Source organism: Anopheles maculipalpis, chromosome 2RL (genome assembly GCF_943734695.1).
Source record: "Anopheles maculipalpis chromosome 2RL, idAnoMacuDA_375_x, whole genome shotgun sequence".
Classification (NCBI taxonomy): Eukaryota; Metazoa; Arthropoda; class Insecta; order Diptera; family Culicidae; genus Anopheles; species Anopheles maculipalpis.
Genome location: NC_064871.1, coordinates 9,145,504 through 9,160,393, shown reverse-complemented (window position 1 = coordinate 9,160,393; position 14,890 = coordinate 9,145,504). Strand labels below are relative to the sequence as shown.

Here is a 14,890-nt window from a genome sequence, read left to right as displayed (position 1 = left end):
GAAATCATTGCGTAAAAAAACGACCGACAGTGTTTGTGCAAACAACAAATCCAACCAATCAACCGTAAATAGACCGCTTAAAGCATACACTTAACGGGCACCGATAATGAACGCATGCATATATGATGAGGATTGTTGTTACACGCGTGTTTTGATCCTTGATAGTATCAGCTCTCCGGCAAACACCACCATTGCTACGACCGTACAGAATGCCCACAAGTAGAATCCACCCGACACTTGGTGCAGAGCCAGCGGGGTCGGTACGCCATCCTGCTCGGAGTTCATCCACATGTACCGATTGTCCCGGTAGCTGCTCATCCAGTTAACGATGAATCCACCGGCATGTAGCTGATGTAGCAAATAGTCGAACGGTCTCTGTAGTGCGGAAATCCTTGGAAAGTGAAACGCGATAAAGAAACTGATACTGGTGTGTTCGCTCACGTACACCATGCCCTGGTGGCCGTAATGTTTGACGTAGTGGTATATGGTGTCGAGCGGAAGAGGAATTACACCTGCTAGCCGGTGCTGGGATATGTTGTATATTACCTCATGCCAGGCTGTGTTTTCGTTCGCGATGAAGCGAATCCTTTAGAAAGGGGGAAGGAACACTTAGTATCAATTCTGATTATTCTACTGATTTTGTGTGTTGGGCGATAACTTAAGTTGTGGCGTTTTGTGCTTTGGTGGATCGCAACTCAAAATCCGGAAATTGATCCGTAAGCCGTAGGATCTGTCGATCGATAAAGACTATCCTACTGTTGAACTACGAGTCCAGTTGAGTCCAATTCTTAGAGAATTGTACGATATCTCGTTTATCTTCGAAGGATTGTTCTTGGCGAGTTTGCTTCTTGCTATCAACGATTCTGCAGAACAATAAAGCTTCGGTAATCAAATATAATTAGGAATCCTATTGTGGGGCAACAATCAATAAATTACAGGATAAAAACAGAATTTTTGGATGGACTTTACAAAGACCTTGATGACGGAAAATTTAAAGATCAAAAATAAACTTTGATACACCCATCAAATGCCACAAATTAGGACTATCAGCCTTACATGCATATTATACATTACGTTTGGTTAACTTCCGGATTGTCCTCATAATATTTCGAAGTCGTCCGAAACATGTAGTAGCTCAAGCCAGCCTTATTAATATCATTGTACGTATGCAAATTGGCAGCCATCACGTCGTTCGATTTCAGGTATTGAAACAATGCTGACTGATAAAGGTTACGTACGACGAACGCATTCAGCACCAGACTGATCACGTACAGTCGAGTACTGTCTCGCCTTGCCGGATACCCCGGTCCACCCATTAGGATGGTCCAGATCGTGTAGAAAATGCCGGGAATGTGTTCCGTATACGCATGATGCTTTGCACGAAACAGTGCCACATACAGACAGTATATCACCAGGTAACCGACAGCGACCAGTAACCAGGCGGGCAAACTGAACGGTAGAAATAGCTTCTCCAGCGACGTGTACGGTACCTTCGGCGGAATTGTCATCGACAGCTGCGTCACAATGCTCGGTATGCTGGACCGCAGGTATGTGTTTCGATCGATGCTACGACCAACACTGGCGAATCCTACATCCGCCTCACTGCGCTGCAGCATTCCCATCTGTCCGGTACTGTTGAAGGGCAACAGTACGCCCCATTTCGTATTCCCTGGCGGTGCAACGTACTCGATGGTGAAATTAAGCCTCGCCGCTATACTTTCGAAGATGCTCACTTCCAGTCCCACGTGCTTGGTACGGCCGTTGGCGTCAGTTGTTATCATTACAAATGGACTTGTATTAAAAGTTACTGCCTTCAGCGGACAGCCGTGGAAATTTGGTAGCGTACGCTTAAACCAATGCTTCATCCTTTGCCATCGGTTGTGTTTGTACTTGTCCAACAATTTCAGCTGCACGCTACCACAATTTTGGTCCTGGTACGGTTCGTACCGGTATGCTCTATAAGCTTTATCCAGCGAACGAACTATAAACGCTACATTTAGAATTCTTTTACTCCAAACTGTTTGAAACACAATTCGCACATCACTTTCGCTCACACACTCTTCCATAACGGTGAAAATGTAAAGTCCGGAAGGATAAAAACAATCGTAGTCGAGGTTTAGGATGAACTTCCGCATCGCGTCATACGTTGGCAGAATAAATACATTTTGCAAACGATTTTTCCGGTCACATTCTGATCCGTTCCGAACGGCCCTACTCATCCAGCTGCTATGAGCTAGCAGAATTGCATTGAGCGTATCGGAGCTGTTTCTTTCCTGCACCGATGTATCCAGCCAAAACACCACCGGAAACTTGGTACGGTTGAAATGAAAGGCTAACGCACTCAGGAGATGATTGTACTGCACGTGATCGTCGTCTACAATTGGTAACAAACCACAGAAAGCGTTCGGTAGAAAGATGATCCAAATTGCAAGTCCTTTCATGGTGCACGGTTCTATTCACACTGAGTGAAGTAAAGAAGTGTCACCGGAAAGCCTGGTTTGATCCTATCTATGGTGCTGCCGTTAGCACTTGGTAGGAAAAAAAAAACACGCGTTGCTTGATGTTATTTACACATTCATCAAGCTTTGCAGCAGGCACTTCTCACACAGCATTGCATATTCCGATGCGCGTGCATGGCGTGAGATTGCAACAATGTTGCAACAGAATTTTTATAAATATATCGCAGTTTTACTACTAGAATGTGATTCGAGGTCAAGACCCTAAACGAATATTGTGTTGAGGCCCCTTTATAGAGGGCTCTGTAATTCTGCATTCTGCGATCGAGGGCAGTGGCGAATCAACGCTTTTGGCGGAATGAATTTCGGGGCCCATCACTATCAAAATCCAAAGAGTTGATCGGGGGTATGGGAGTGTGTGTTTTCCATCAACGAGACCTAAGCTTGAACATCCGGATATGATTCTCTGCTACGATACCTCTTATGCTGGAATAGATTAGGACTCTTGAAGCCTAATACTTCTTGGATCATTACGGAGTTGGTGAAGGTCACACCACTACTACTGGCGAATTGAGAGATCGAACCAATCCCTACTTCAAATGGTGTTCTGTCATGCTTGACGAAGGAGTCGAATCTTCCTGAACGTCCCTTGAGCGTGTCTTACTTTCTACTGACTTACCAGAGGCTAGTCCTACTTACTTCTTTAGGACTAGCAGATCTCGAGCGTGCTGAAAGTACAAATATGAACTATTAATGTTAAGTATCATGAAAAAATATTAAAATATATATCTTACCTTTTACTTACTCAAAAGACAATTTTTTTAAATCCTCTCTACCGTAGTATCCGAAGTAACTTACTCATTAGCAGAGTTTTCGTAATGAACAGTTTTTCTTTCAGTGTTACTACGAGTCTCATCACATCAGCATATAGATTGAATAATTCGCTCGTTTTTTATTCATTTCATGAGAGCGATGCATTAGAAAAAAGGCAATTTGATCCATTTATCGTCGTTCGCTTCGTTTGTGTGTTAGTTACGGGTGAACTTAATAATTACGCAAAATGCGTGCGCCTAAGTGCTGGGCGTGTGAGTGTTCTGGTGTGCGAATCGTGAACGTGATCATCCATCATCATCGGTGTGTTATTTGGTTGGGAAAATGAGAAATGATTGGAGAAAAGCGTGAGCAAAACTAAAGTAGTAAGTATAAGCGGGAGGCAAGGGGAAAGACACGTTCGCTTAGAACGGACGTCCCATGCCACGGCCCATCGGAGGCTGCTGTGGTTCTCCGCCACCCGATTTGGGGCTTTTGATCGTTTCGTCCACCGACAGTATCATGCAGGTGGCCTCGCAAGCAGCGGTCAGTGCGTTAATCTTGATGACGGATGGTTCCCACACGAATGCTTCAAAGTTATCGGCAATGTGTTCCTTCATAATGTCCACACCGTACCACTGGCAGCCTTGATAGAAGAAAAGGGTGTATGGAAGAATGGGATTAGAATTTTTTAAAAATCGAATGAAAATTATCACACTTTCTCTCGAAATCATACCTTGTGCGTGTTTTTGGCGCAATTTGTTGAGAATGTTGGTAGCATCGAAACCGGCATTGTCGCACAACTGACGGGGAATGATTTCCAACGCCTTCGCCATCGCACCGATCAACAGCTGCTCTTTGCCGGCGATCGTGCGTGAATGGTTGCGAAGCATTTTCGACAGTTCCATCTCAATTGCGCCACCACCTGTCCAAGAGAATATTACATTAATAAAATCCAACCAACAATTAATCGAGATAAAGAATAAAGAAGCTTCTTCAACAGCTCCATCGACACTTACCTGCCACGACCGAATCGTTTCGGATCGTACGACGCACAATCATGATCGCATCGTGCAGTGAACGCTCCGTTTCCTCCAGGAACTGTTCCGCACCACCGCGCAGAATGATCGTGCACGTCTTCGCATTCGGACAGCCCTGGAAAACGTTGAACCGTTCGCTACCGATTTGACGCTCCTCGAAGTGGTCACACTTTCCCAGCACCTTATCGCTAATGTCCTGCACCGTCGTCATCACCGCACCACCGCACGCCTTCTGTGTACGCTTCAGATCCTCCTCCGGCACACGGCCAGCACAGAACATGTCCCGGTCGGCGAAATACTGTGTCGCCACATCACCGATAGGCAACTTCGACAGCACGACCTGCGCGCCGGACTGATGAATCTTTGCCATCTTGTCGTACAGAATTTGCCATTCCGCATCGACCACCTTCTGGTACTCGGCCACATTGTCCACGCGCACCTCCGCATTGTCCCGCTCCGCCTTCAGCTCTAGCTCAATGTTAAGCAGCGCAATCTTCACATTGTCGTAGCTCTTGGGCTGCATCTCGAACCCGGCATAGACGAACGTCTTCTTGAAGGCCACACCTTCGACGAGCATCGAATCTTCCAGCGCACCACCGGTCACCTTCTTGATGCCGATCATGTTCAGCGGAAGCAGCGCATCGAGCGTCGTTACCGAATCGACCACCATCTTCGAGAAGAATTCCTTCTGCTGATGAATCAGCTTCGAGTTAAGGGCCGTCGCTGCACACTTCTCCAGCAGGGCACGGTGCTTCTCGTTGTCGTGCTTTTCGATCTTGAACGCCAGCTCGTTAATCTGGGCCACGCACAGGTTCAGCGCCTTCCGTACTGCCTTGATGATGATGCGCGGATGCACACCTTCCTCCACGAATGGTTTCAACTGTTTCAGGAATTCACCGGCCAGCAGCACCACACTCGTGGTACCATCGCCAACCTCCGCATCCTGCGATTTGGCAATGTCGACGAGTGTTTTCGCTGCAGGGTGTACGATGTCCAGCAACTTCATGATCGTCGCCCCATCGTTGGAAATGGTGGCCTTTCCCTTGCTGTCCACGATCAGCTTGTCCATACCACGGGGACCGAGTGTCGTTCGTACCGCATCGACGATCGATTGGCAGGCATTGATGTTCGAGACAAGCTGCGGTTTGCCCTGGGAAGAGTCTGTTCCTTCCTTGAGAAGAATAATTTGCGGTTGCTGCAAAGAGAGAACAATCGAAGAAGGCCGGTGATGGTGAATCACTGTGCGTGTGTGTGCATGTGTGGCGTGTTGGTGTATGCTAGCAAGAGCAAAGTTTGCATGGAATATGTTACGAGAACAGTTCCAGTACCACTTGTACTGTACTGTACTGTACTGTACTGTACTGTAGCTACTACAGCTTATATTCAATGCACAATTCAACATCCCACGCTCCACAACTAGCCATACAAGGAAGAGCTTGTGCGTGTGTATGCGGTAGAACAAAAGCATGTTCGCGTTCATGCCGGTAAACAAATGGTACCTATTTCGCATGTAAAATCGTCTGCCTCAGTCGCGCAAACACCACTAATCAAAATACTTACCATTTTGGAAGGGAATGAAACGATACTACGCTGAAACAAACGTGAATAGTCAACCTTTTCAGAATATTTTATTCCGAAAGTTTAAGGAAAAAAGTCCTCGCCTCGGTAAACGTGATCGCAGACGAAAATGACAGAAGCAGAATGGGAGCTGGCTGTCAAAAAATGGGGCGAAACGCATCGGCGAAGCGTTTGAATTTTCGCCCAGGCCGTTTTGGGGTGCTTAGGGTGTTTCTATGCTTCATAATCACGTGAATGTGAATTGAACACTGATGCTGCGTTAGGCGGTAACGAAATTTAGTGTAAACACGGAAGATTCGTAATCAAATCTTGTCTGGACCATACGTGTGATATGATATTACGGACTGACATACCGTACGTATGGTGAACTGTCCAGTTAAGGGAAAAATAATTCAATAGAACCAGAAATGGCAAATCAAGGCCACTCCGGACTGTAGAGCCAAAGAAGACGAACTCCATGAAAATAATTCAATTATAAATTTAAAAGCTAACATTCAAAATAAAATTGCACCATCGTTGTTCGAAAATGACACATCGCACATGCCTGCGTGTGCAATCTCCCAGTTCAAACGTCTTACGTTTGACGAACATTTTTGTAAACATTGCGCCTTCTAATCTAATCGCGCATGTTTACATAATACTTTTACTTTCGCAAATCGAATTCTCTTTTTTGTTCGTCCCTCAAATCGCTTTCCACGTTCGTAATTGGCGGCGCAGGCGCATTAGGAAACCAGCATGTTATCCAAAGCACGGGTACTGTTTTCCCGCACACTCGTCCACCATGGATCGGTGGTTAAAGTGCTCGGCCCGGCCCCCCAACACTACCGGTCCTTACACGTTTCCGAGGCGAATGTTCTGCCGACGGAAGTGAATCGCCAGTCACCAGAATTTAAGGTAAATCGAACGACGATCAGCGATCATAACCATAAACGGGTAAGGAGCCTAATCGAACACATCTTTGTGTAACTATTACCACAGGAAAACTATGGCCAGATGAGCGAACTGGTTGGCAACCTGAAACGTGTCACCGAAAATGTGCTTGCTGGCGGTGGGCCGGAAGCGATCAAACGGCACACATCGAAAGGGAAATTGTTGGCACGCGATCGTATCAATCGGCTCGTCGATCCGGGCTCTCCGTTTCTCGAGCTTTCTACACTGGCCGCACACGACATGTACGGGAAAGATGTCGTCAATTCGGCCGGGATTGTGACGGGTATCGGGCGGGTGCAGGGTGTCGAGTGTGTGATCGTGGCAAACGATGCGACTGTTAAGGGTGGCACGTACTATCCCATCACGGTGAAGAAGCATCTGCGTGCGCAAGAGATCGCCCAGGAGAACAATCTGCCGTGCATTTACTTGGTCGATTCGGGTGGTGCGAACTTGCCCCGCCAGGCGGATGTGTTTCCGGACAAGATGCACTTCGGAAGGATTTTTTACAACCAAGCAAACATGTCGGCCCGTGGCATTCCGCAAATTGCGGTCGTGATGGGCAGCTGTACGGCTGGCGGTGCATACGTGCCAGCGATGGCCGATGAAAGTATCATAGTGAAGCGGCAAGGAACTATCTTTCTGGCCGGTCCGCCGCTGGTGAAGGCTGCCACCGGCGAGGTAGTGTCGGCGGAAGATCTTGGCGGAGCGGATCTACACTGTCGCACGTCCGGTGTCACCGATCATTACGCGGTGGATGATGAGCATGCCCTGTACCTTGCACGCCAGGTCGTGAAGAATCTGAACCGTCCGGGCAGTGCGGGTTACAACGAGCTGGCCGGCAGCAGTACGGCAACTATAATGGAACGAGATGGACTTTCTTTTGGTTCCGAGCCAGAAGCACCACGCTATCCGGCATCCGATCTGTATGGAATCGTCGGTTCGAACCTCACGAAAACGTTTGACGTGCGGGAAGTAATAGCACGCATCGTCGACGGTAGTCGGTTTACCGAGTTTAAGAAGTTTTACGGCGAAACGATAGTGTGCGGGTATGCTCACCTTTACGGACAGCTGGTCGGCATCGTCGGCAACAATGGTGTGCTGTTTTCGGAAAGTGCCCTCAAGGGAGCACACTTCATTCAGCTCTGTGCCCAGAAGCGCATTCCGTTGCTGTTTCTGCAGAACATTACCGGGTTCATGGTGGGGCGCGATGCGGAAGCAGGCGGTATCGCGAAGAACGGTGCCAAGATGGTAACGGCCGTTGCCTGTGCAAATGTGCCGAAGCTGACACTCATCATCGGGGGTTCGTATGGGGCCGGTAATTACGGCATGTGTGGACGAGCTTATTCGCCCCGCTTTCTGTACATGTGGCCAAACAGTCGCATTTCTGTGATGGGTGGATCGCAAGCGGCCGGTGTGCTGGCACAAATCACCGAAGAGCAGTACCGCCGTACGGGACGCGAATGGACGGAAGAGATCGGCAACCGTATCAAAGCGCCGATCGTGCAGCAGTTCGAAGCGGAAGGATCACCGTACTACAGCACTGCCCGGCTGTGGGACGACGGGATCATCGATCCGGTCGATACGCGGCGCGTGCTGGGCCTTAGCTTGCAGGCGGCCCTTAATCAACCGATCGGCGAAACACGTTTCGGTGTGTTCCGGATGTAAAATGTGGTGTGTCGGGGGTGTGGGACAGGAAAAAAGGAAATGGCGCGAAAAACCAGTTTTGCATTTATCTATAGCGTGTAAGCACAAACACAGGAGCAGAAACAACTGCCATACGAGTTGGCCAAACTCAAGCGTGTGGTACAAAAATTCCAAACCAGAACATTGCATTTAATGCATTCCATGCGACTATTCCGTGCGCGCTCAGGATGGGATGACACCTAGTGTCAAAGGGGCCGGACAATTGTCTCGATATAGAGACAAAGTTGTGTAAAGTGTGCCTTATCTTCCGCAAATACATATATCCAAGATATTAGAACAATAGTTGAATGGATTGATTTCTCGTCATCAAGTCGTCTTATTCCCATGATATAATCAGCGCAATGGAAATTCTTGATGACAAACTAATTTACTGACTCGTTTGTTGTAGCGACTTCTCTTCATTATCCTTGCACACATACCGGGCATCCGTTTCTGTCTCCGAAAATTCTGCCACAACAGCCCAGGCAACCGCGTAAGATTCTCGCTACAAATGGCACTTCAAACTGTAATTTCGTTCACTTCAACGATTTATTCCAGCGCAAAGAAACATTTACAAAGGAAGAACACAGCAAAGGTTATGTGCTTGTATACGGTTAAACTAGCAACAACGGCTGCAAACAATAAGAGAACAGAAGAAGAAAAACTCCGGGTTGATATAACACTTACACTGGCGAATAATCCATGAGAACCGTGTGCCATTTTAGATCGGCAACTGGAAATTGTTCGGATCGGGCAAACTAGCTGATGTTAGGTACGCATTTAGATACATGATGGACAGTACCGCAATCCCAGCTTCCGCCAGTGCCCGATGATCCTCGCTGGACAGTTTTGCCTTCCGGTCCACAAAGCAGTGTGTGGCCGACATCGCACGTTCCGAGCTGATAAACGGTGGGTCAAGATCGAGCACGAATCCACCACCGGACTGTATCAACCGTACGAACTGATCCTTCTTCGGTACCACCAGCAGCACCCGAAAACCGGTAAACGCCCCATCACGCTTACCCACGTCGTTTGCGATGCGCGTACGCCAGGTGTAAGCTGCGGCGGCCGTTTCCAAATCGCCAGCCGACGCCAGTGCGGTCAATTTACTTGCCGCTTTCGGGTTGCCCCATTCGTAAGACTCTTCCTGCACAAAAAAAAACGATGCTTTAGAAAGAATGTTCATACCAAATTCGATCTCACACTCACATCCAAAAAGTACCCCGCATCGTAACTGTCGTCCAGATACTTGGTAGAGAGTAGCCACTTTCCGGCCGCTATTCCAGACAGCATCTTTTCGCCCCGGTTCGGCTTACCGCACAGGATGTGCGTACATTCCGGATCGTACCGGTTCGGATCGGACGCTAGCTGGCCTTGTAAATGTTCAATTTTTCTTGCCAAATCTTGGCGCACATTTTCCGGTACGCCCGAGATGGCAAATACAGGTATGCCTTTGTGCTTCATACCGCAAGGATTCGCTGCACGGGCTGGACTTTTCTCTTTTACGCTTTTGTCGTGGATCGTATCGTTTGATTTGCCTTTCGAGGATGGTTTCGTGCTCTCATTCGCTTGGATGTTTTCAATGTCACGCTCGCGCCATACGACGCCCCCAACGTTTATTTCTGCAACAAAAAGAAATTTCAAGTTAGAAGAACGACAAAAGGGTAATTAACTAAAGTAAGTTAAACACAACCCTTAGTCCTTAGAGTATGTGTGTTTGAAATCAGAAAAGGTCGAGGACAGCCAATATCTAGTGTTGAGTGCAGGACAAATCAAAATTCATTCAGGATTGACACGATTGAAGTTAAACATTTACTTGCACAAGTATCTGAGTGAAACATAAAATGAAGAATTCTGCAACCTGTACAAAATTTGGAATAACGGACAAAATTCGGCCGAAAATTGTCTTGGGGATCCGTAGACTCTTTTGTGACGGTCCGGTAGTCATGCGACAACGGCGATGGTCTTCACACGGCAGGACCGGAGTTCAAATCTGAGAACTGACTACTCAAATACGTGGTATCAGCAAGTCTAATAAGTCATTAGAAGATCAATTTTCAAAATCCTAGGATCTACAAGACTTTAACAAGACACGAAGTAATGGAGCAGATAGCCCGCAAGTGCGAAGAAAGTAGAGTCGGAACCCTATCCAGAATCCAGAACCGGTAGCTTCTTGCAAACGGATTGACAATCTGGAACACAAACCTTGAACAGCTTATCTACTCACCCGAATCGTAATCCATCTCGGTGTACTGTTCCGTCGGTATATGCTCCGTATCGGGTTGTAGCTGAATCTTGGCCTTCTTCTTGGCCGACTCCTTAGCCGCCGCAATAACATCACTCAATCGCTGCACGAATTCGTCCCCTCTACCAACATTCAGCAGTGGTTTTTTCGCGGCTGGTTCCTGTTCATCCCGCGCAGGACTACGATACTGCTTGTCACTTTCGTCCAAATCGTCCTCCTCATGCTCCTCCAGTTCGCTGCGTGATCGTTTGTCCGCACTTGTGTTGCTTCGCTCGAGCGATCCGGACGATGAGTTTGCCGAACGAACGACGGCTTTCGTTACCGGTGGCGTAGGACCTTTCTCCTGTGGCTGTGGTGCTGTGTTAGCGATCTCTTCCTCATGATCTGTATCCCCATCGCCGGAGTGATTTAAATCCGGCATCTTGCGTGGAGCTGTCGTACACTTGGATTCGATATGGTTCGCGTATCCATCGCCAAACTTTTCCACATAGAATCGACGTTTAATCTCGCTAATCGGTGTGCTTAAGCGGCGTGCTTTTTGGGAAGCCGTTTCTTCACCCGATTCCGCGGCGGGGCCTGCTGCCGTGGAGCTGGCGGTGGACGTTTTGTAGTAGCGATCCCAGTGCTGTAACTTGCGCTTGTGATAGGCATGATTGTCGGGACTGGCGTCCGGTCGGAAGCCGTACGGTGTGACGGGTTTGGTCATACACTCGGGAAGCGTTGGTGTACGAATGCGTCCATCACCGGCCTTCCCGGGACCAGCGTGTGGTGTTGCTAGCAGTTCCTGGACGCGTCTCGTTCTGGGTGTAATGTTACGATCCGCTTCTTCCGCCTCCTTTAACACCTTGTACAGTGTGGTGCGGATCGGTGTGTCAAAGTCCATCACCCGTTGTGTCACACTCATCGCTTCGTATTCTTCACCAGCAGCACCGATCGGAGTAACGTTGGCACTGCTCGCGCCTGGCGCACCGGCCCCAACGGGAGTTACCGGTGATCGGGATGAGGACGACGATGCTCTACATTCTGCCTCCGAAATGGCTGTAAAGCGGCGTGTTCGTAATACATCCCGAGCAGGTGACTCCATCGCACCCGGCACTAATGTGCCTTCGTTCGGATCAAAGGGTTTCCTCTGGGCACGCTGAGCCTTGATCAGATCTTCATACTGATCCATCTCCTGTGAGTACAGCATCCGTTCGTCGCTCGTAAGCTGCCTTAGCTTCGGTGTGGACAGTCGCTTAAACCCGTACTGCAGTTCCGTTTCCTCGTGCGTTTTCTGTACCGTGATGTACTGGAACTCACCGCCAGACGTCGGTTTCGGGAGTGGTTTCATCGTCGACGATGCTTGTGGCATCATGGAAGGTTCTTCATCCTTTGGCTCCTTCTGTACTTCTTCCCGAACGGAATCGATGTCCACGTCGTCGGTGGATGTCGTTGGAAAGCAGGCCGCAACAGCACCAGCGACATTGTTCTTCACAGAACAGATTGAATCCCCAACGAGGTAAGGATTTTCCGGCACGCGACGCTTCTGCCGGGCACACTCTCGTAACCATTCCGCACGTACCACCGTCAAATCCCACTGGATAGCCGCATTATACTTGGCACCGGCCGCTTCCTTACACACCAGCAATGGTGCCGCCTTCCGGACGAGACGTTCCTGCACACAAGCTCCCAATATTTTCCCCAACGCAATCAGAAATTCCCGTTCCGGGCCAGAGTACGAGCTAATAACGACCGTTTCATCTGCCAGTGGCGTTGGATCATTTTCACCGTGAATGATCGGCTCGTAGTAGTACTCCATCGAACAACATTGGCCACTCTGTATCGAAGTTTCCAGCCAAATGCAGTTGACGGTATGCTTTCCACGCACGGCAAAATCCGGCGTACCGATGCAAGTCGTCGGCAGCACAATGTAATCGACCTCGTCCGTGTAGCGTTCGTCCACGATCGTTCCACCGCATTCCTTACAATCGGACAGGATCTGTACCGCATCCTCATCCGTAAAACCAAACACGAACAGTGTTTTACCGAGCATAAACTCCGGATACTGTGATTCTAGCTCCGAATCCAACTGGCTCATACTGCTGGTGGAGGACGTACCGGACAATGGTGCCGGTTTCGGTTCGACCGGTAGCTTTTCCGCCATATTCTTCTCCATGTACTGCAGCATGATCGAATCTACTTCGGTCGGTTGTTTAGGCGGTGCCGGTTTCGGTGGTGGAACCGACGCTTTACTCGTTCCGGATGGGGTTGGCTCCTCTAGGCGGAATTTTGGCACATCCGGTCGCTTAAATACGCTACTGTTCATACGCTGAAGATTTTTCTTGCTCGATGGCGACGGTGGTTCCGGTGCGCGATCGACGATCCCTTTGCCGGACGGTTGGAACGTGTATTCACTCGCATCTTCCGGTGCAAGTTGATGCAGTTCGATCGATTTTGCTAACCAATCGAGCGTAAGCAGGTGGGCTGTTGAATCGCGAAACTTTGCCAACTCAGACACATGCTGCTCACCGACAATCACGTGGCTAATGGCGCCGGATATCTCATCGTACCGTACAGCACCGACGGAATTGAGGATTTTGTTCAACTTTTCCTTTTCATCCGCTGTGAAGCCGCTCAGAAAGACGCTACACCCATCCAGCACCGGACCGGCCTTCTTTGCCTGCTGCACTGTCATACGTGCGAGAACCTCCCGGTATCGTTGGCTTCCGGCGGGACGTTGAACACCGGAAGTAGTAGGCGGGTTGGCATCTCCTGCACCGCTCATTACGCTATCATTGATTGTTTCGTTACGAGACGAAAAGTTGGCATGTGAAATCTCAGACAGTTGTGTGCAGTCGGGATTAAATTGACCGCCGGACATGCGTACTCCAACCGTACCGGAAGCAACGATCGACTGTTCATTGTCTTTCGTCGGTGTAGAAGCTTTAAGGCTTTTTACTTCGTACTCTCGAACCGGTAGCACATACCCACTGGCCACACTGTCCACAATCCATTCCGGCGTGAGACATTCCTTGTTGCATCGGACGGCACCTCTAAATTTTGCCGAATCGGTTCCCGTTTTCTCCAGAATCAATATGTCCGTTGTTTCCGATTTGAACGAACCCACATAGTTGCCTCCGTTCGATTCGATCAACGATTTAATTTCGTTCTTTCGCACCGCAGTCAACCCGGTCGAAGTGATCGTTAAGGCGAAAAATACCGGCAAACGGTAGCGTTCGATCATGCCGGGTTCGGTTGCGTGCAGATCCCGCCGTTGACTTTCCTCCCATACCGCATTTACCCAGTCCGGATGCATGATGGGCAGTTTGCATTCGGCCGCCTTCTCATACTTGACCGATTTAACTGTGGAGGACACTAGATGGGTGCAGCTCGCATTCAGCACGTCCAGGTAGTACCCGCCCATATGGCACACCAGTTGACTGATGAGCGATTTTTCCTTCGCCTTTAGACCGGAGCTGCAAACGGTCAGATTGCGCATCGCCGTCGTGTACACCGGATGTACGCCGAGCGGTATTGTTTCGTTGTCCATGAAGCAGCTGATGAGACAGCGCGGTCCGATCACGGTGGAGGGCGATTTGCGGGCGTGTTCGAATGCGCTTCCGGAGAACTTCTCAAACACAAACACGTGTCGTTTGGTGAGCGATTTCTCGTCCATTTTCAAACACTCGTCCTCAGTGATCCAGCCCTGCAGCTCCTCGTTGTCATTGTGCTCTCGTGCGGTCTAGAAAAAGCATGGAAAAGGGGGAAAGGTGTTACTCAAGGGCCCGCATTACGCTACACCGCTGGCAATTACCGAGTAAGCCATCTGCATATCTTCGGAAGCATTTTCGTTCGAGCTGTGACCTGCACGAAGTACAAAGTAAAGCTTGGCCAATTGCTGATCTGCCAACAGTTGACTGTTCATGGTGTTTTTTGGTAAATTCTAGTTGAAAAGCACACGGTACGTTCTTGTTTACTGTTGAGCAGATTGGTGCATCTCTTCGGACGGTCAAGGTTGGAGAGCGAAAGTGTTGCTGATTGTTCGTTACACAAACAAAAGTGTGTCCTTTTTGGTACAATACCAAACTACACACAAGGTTTTTGTTCAGAAAAAAACTAAACTTCTACAACAAATAAGGGCAAATGAGTGGTCGATCTGATCGCAAATT

General features: G+C 48.9%; 6 protein-coding genes across 7 annotated transcripts in view; 1 reads left to right on the top strand and 5 right to left on the bottom strand.

Moving 5' to 3' along the window:
• Positions 1-14,890, bottom strand: part of LOC126558677 (cleavage and polyadenylation specificity factor subunit 4) — a 500,167-nt gene that overhangs the window by 178,569 nt on the left and 306,708 nt on the right. The gene's annotated exons all lie outside the window — the stretch shown is intronic.
• The window catches only part of LOC126557207 (protein kinase C), a 283,290-nt gene that overhangs the window by 157,674 nt on the left and 110,726 nt on the right, over positions 1-14,890 (bottom strand). The gene's annotated exons all lie outside the window — the stretch shown is intronic.
• LOC126560072 (uncharacterized) lies at positions 139-2,441 on the bottom strand. Its single transcript, XM_050216234.1, has 2 exons — positions 1,075-2,441; positions 139-586 (listed from the first exon to the last, which is right to left on the bottom strand). Exons 1-2 carry the CDS (start codon positions 2,439-2,441, stop codon positions 139-141), a joined length of 1,815 nt encoding a protein of 604 aa, XP_050072191.1.
• On the bottom strand, positions 3,624-6,002 carry LOC126557663 (T-complex protein 1 subunit eta). The gene is made up of 4 exons (XM_050213517.1): positions 5,867-6,002; positions 4,286-5,501; positions 4,003-4,191; positions 3,624-3,912 (listed from the first exon to the last, which is right to left on the bottom strand). Exons 1-4 carry the CDS (start codon positions 5,867-5,869, stop codon positions 3,692-3,694), a joined length of 1,629 nt encoding a protein of 542 aa, XP_050069474.1. The 5' UTR covers positions 5,870-6,002; the 3' UTR covers positions 3,624-3,691.
• The window catches only part of LOC126557508 (probable methylcrotonoyl-CoA carboxylase beta chain, mitochondrial), a 142,554-nt gene continuing 134,246 nt past the window's right edge, over positions 6,583-14,890 (top strand). The window contains exons 1-2 of the mRNA XM_050213304.1: positions 6,583-6,778; positions 6,863-8,485. Of these exons, the coding sequence (XP_050069261.1) occupies positions 6,620-6,778; positions 6,863-8,479 (1,776 nt within the window). The 5' untranslated portion in view covers positions 6,583-6,619 and the 3' untranslated portion in view covers positions 8,480-8,485. The remainder of the gene's footprint in view (positions 6,779-6,862; positions 8,486-14,890) is intronic.
• LOC126556686 (DNA topoisomerase 2-binding protein 1-A) lies at positions 9,219-14,648 on the bottom strand. Its single transcript, XM_050212112.1, has 4 exons — positions 14,536-14,648; positions 10,725-14,463; positions 9,707-10,119; positions 9,219-9,644 (listed from the first exon to the last, which is right to left on the bottom strand). The coding sequence occupies exons 1-4, from the start codon at positions 14,644-14,646 to the stop codon at positions 9,219-9,221; spliced, it is 4,689 nt and encodes a 1,562-aa protein (XP_050068069.1). The 5' UTR covers positions 14,647-14,648.

What these genes read in the sequence shown, in the direction of transcription:
- LOC126560072 (XM_050216234.1), bottom strand. Translation starts at nt 2,441, where the DNA reads ATGAAAGGACTTGCAATTTGGATCATCTTTCTACCGAACGCTTTCTGT. An exon ending in AATCCGGAAGTTAACCAAAC is followed by an intron (nt 587 to 1,074) that starts GTAATGTATAAT and finishes CCCTTTCTAAAG; the next exon opens with GATTCGCTTCATCGCGAACG.
- LOC126557663 (XM_050213517.1), bottom strand. An exon ending in AAACGATTCGGTCGTGGCAG is followed by an intron (nt 4,192 to 4,285) that starts GTAAGTGTCGAT and finishes TCTCTTGGACAG; the next exon opens with GTGGTGGCGCAATTGAGATG. An exon ending in GCGCCAAAAACACGCACAAG is followed by an intron (nt 3,913 to 4,002) that starts GTATGATTTCGA and finishes TCTTCTATCAAG; the next exon opens with GCTGCCAGTGGTACGGTGTG.
- LOC126556686 (XM_050212112.1), bottom strand. Translation starts at nt 14,646, where the DNA reads ATGAACAGTCAACTGTTGGCAGATCAGCAATTGGCCAAGCTTTACTTT. An exon ending in CGAGATGGATTACGATTCGG is followed by an intron (nt 10,120 to 10,724) that starts GTGAGTAGATAA and finishes TTTTTGTTGCAG; the next exon opens with AAATAAACGTTGGGGGCGTC. An exon ending in ATGCGGGGTACTTTTTGGAT is followed by an intron (nt 9,645 to 9,706) that starts GTGAGTGTGAGA and finishes TTTTTTGTGCAG; the next exon opens with GAAGAGTCTTACGAATGGGG.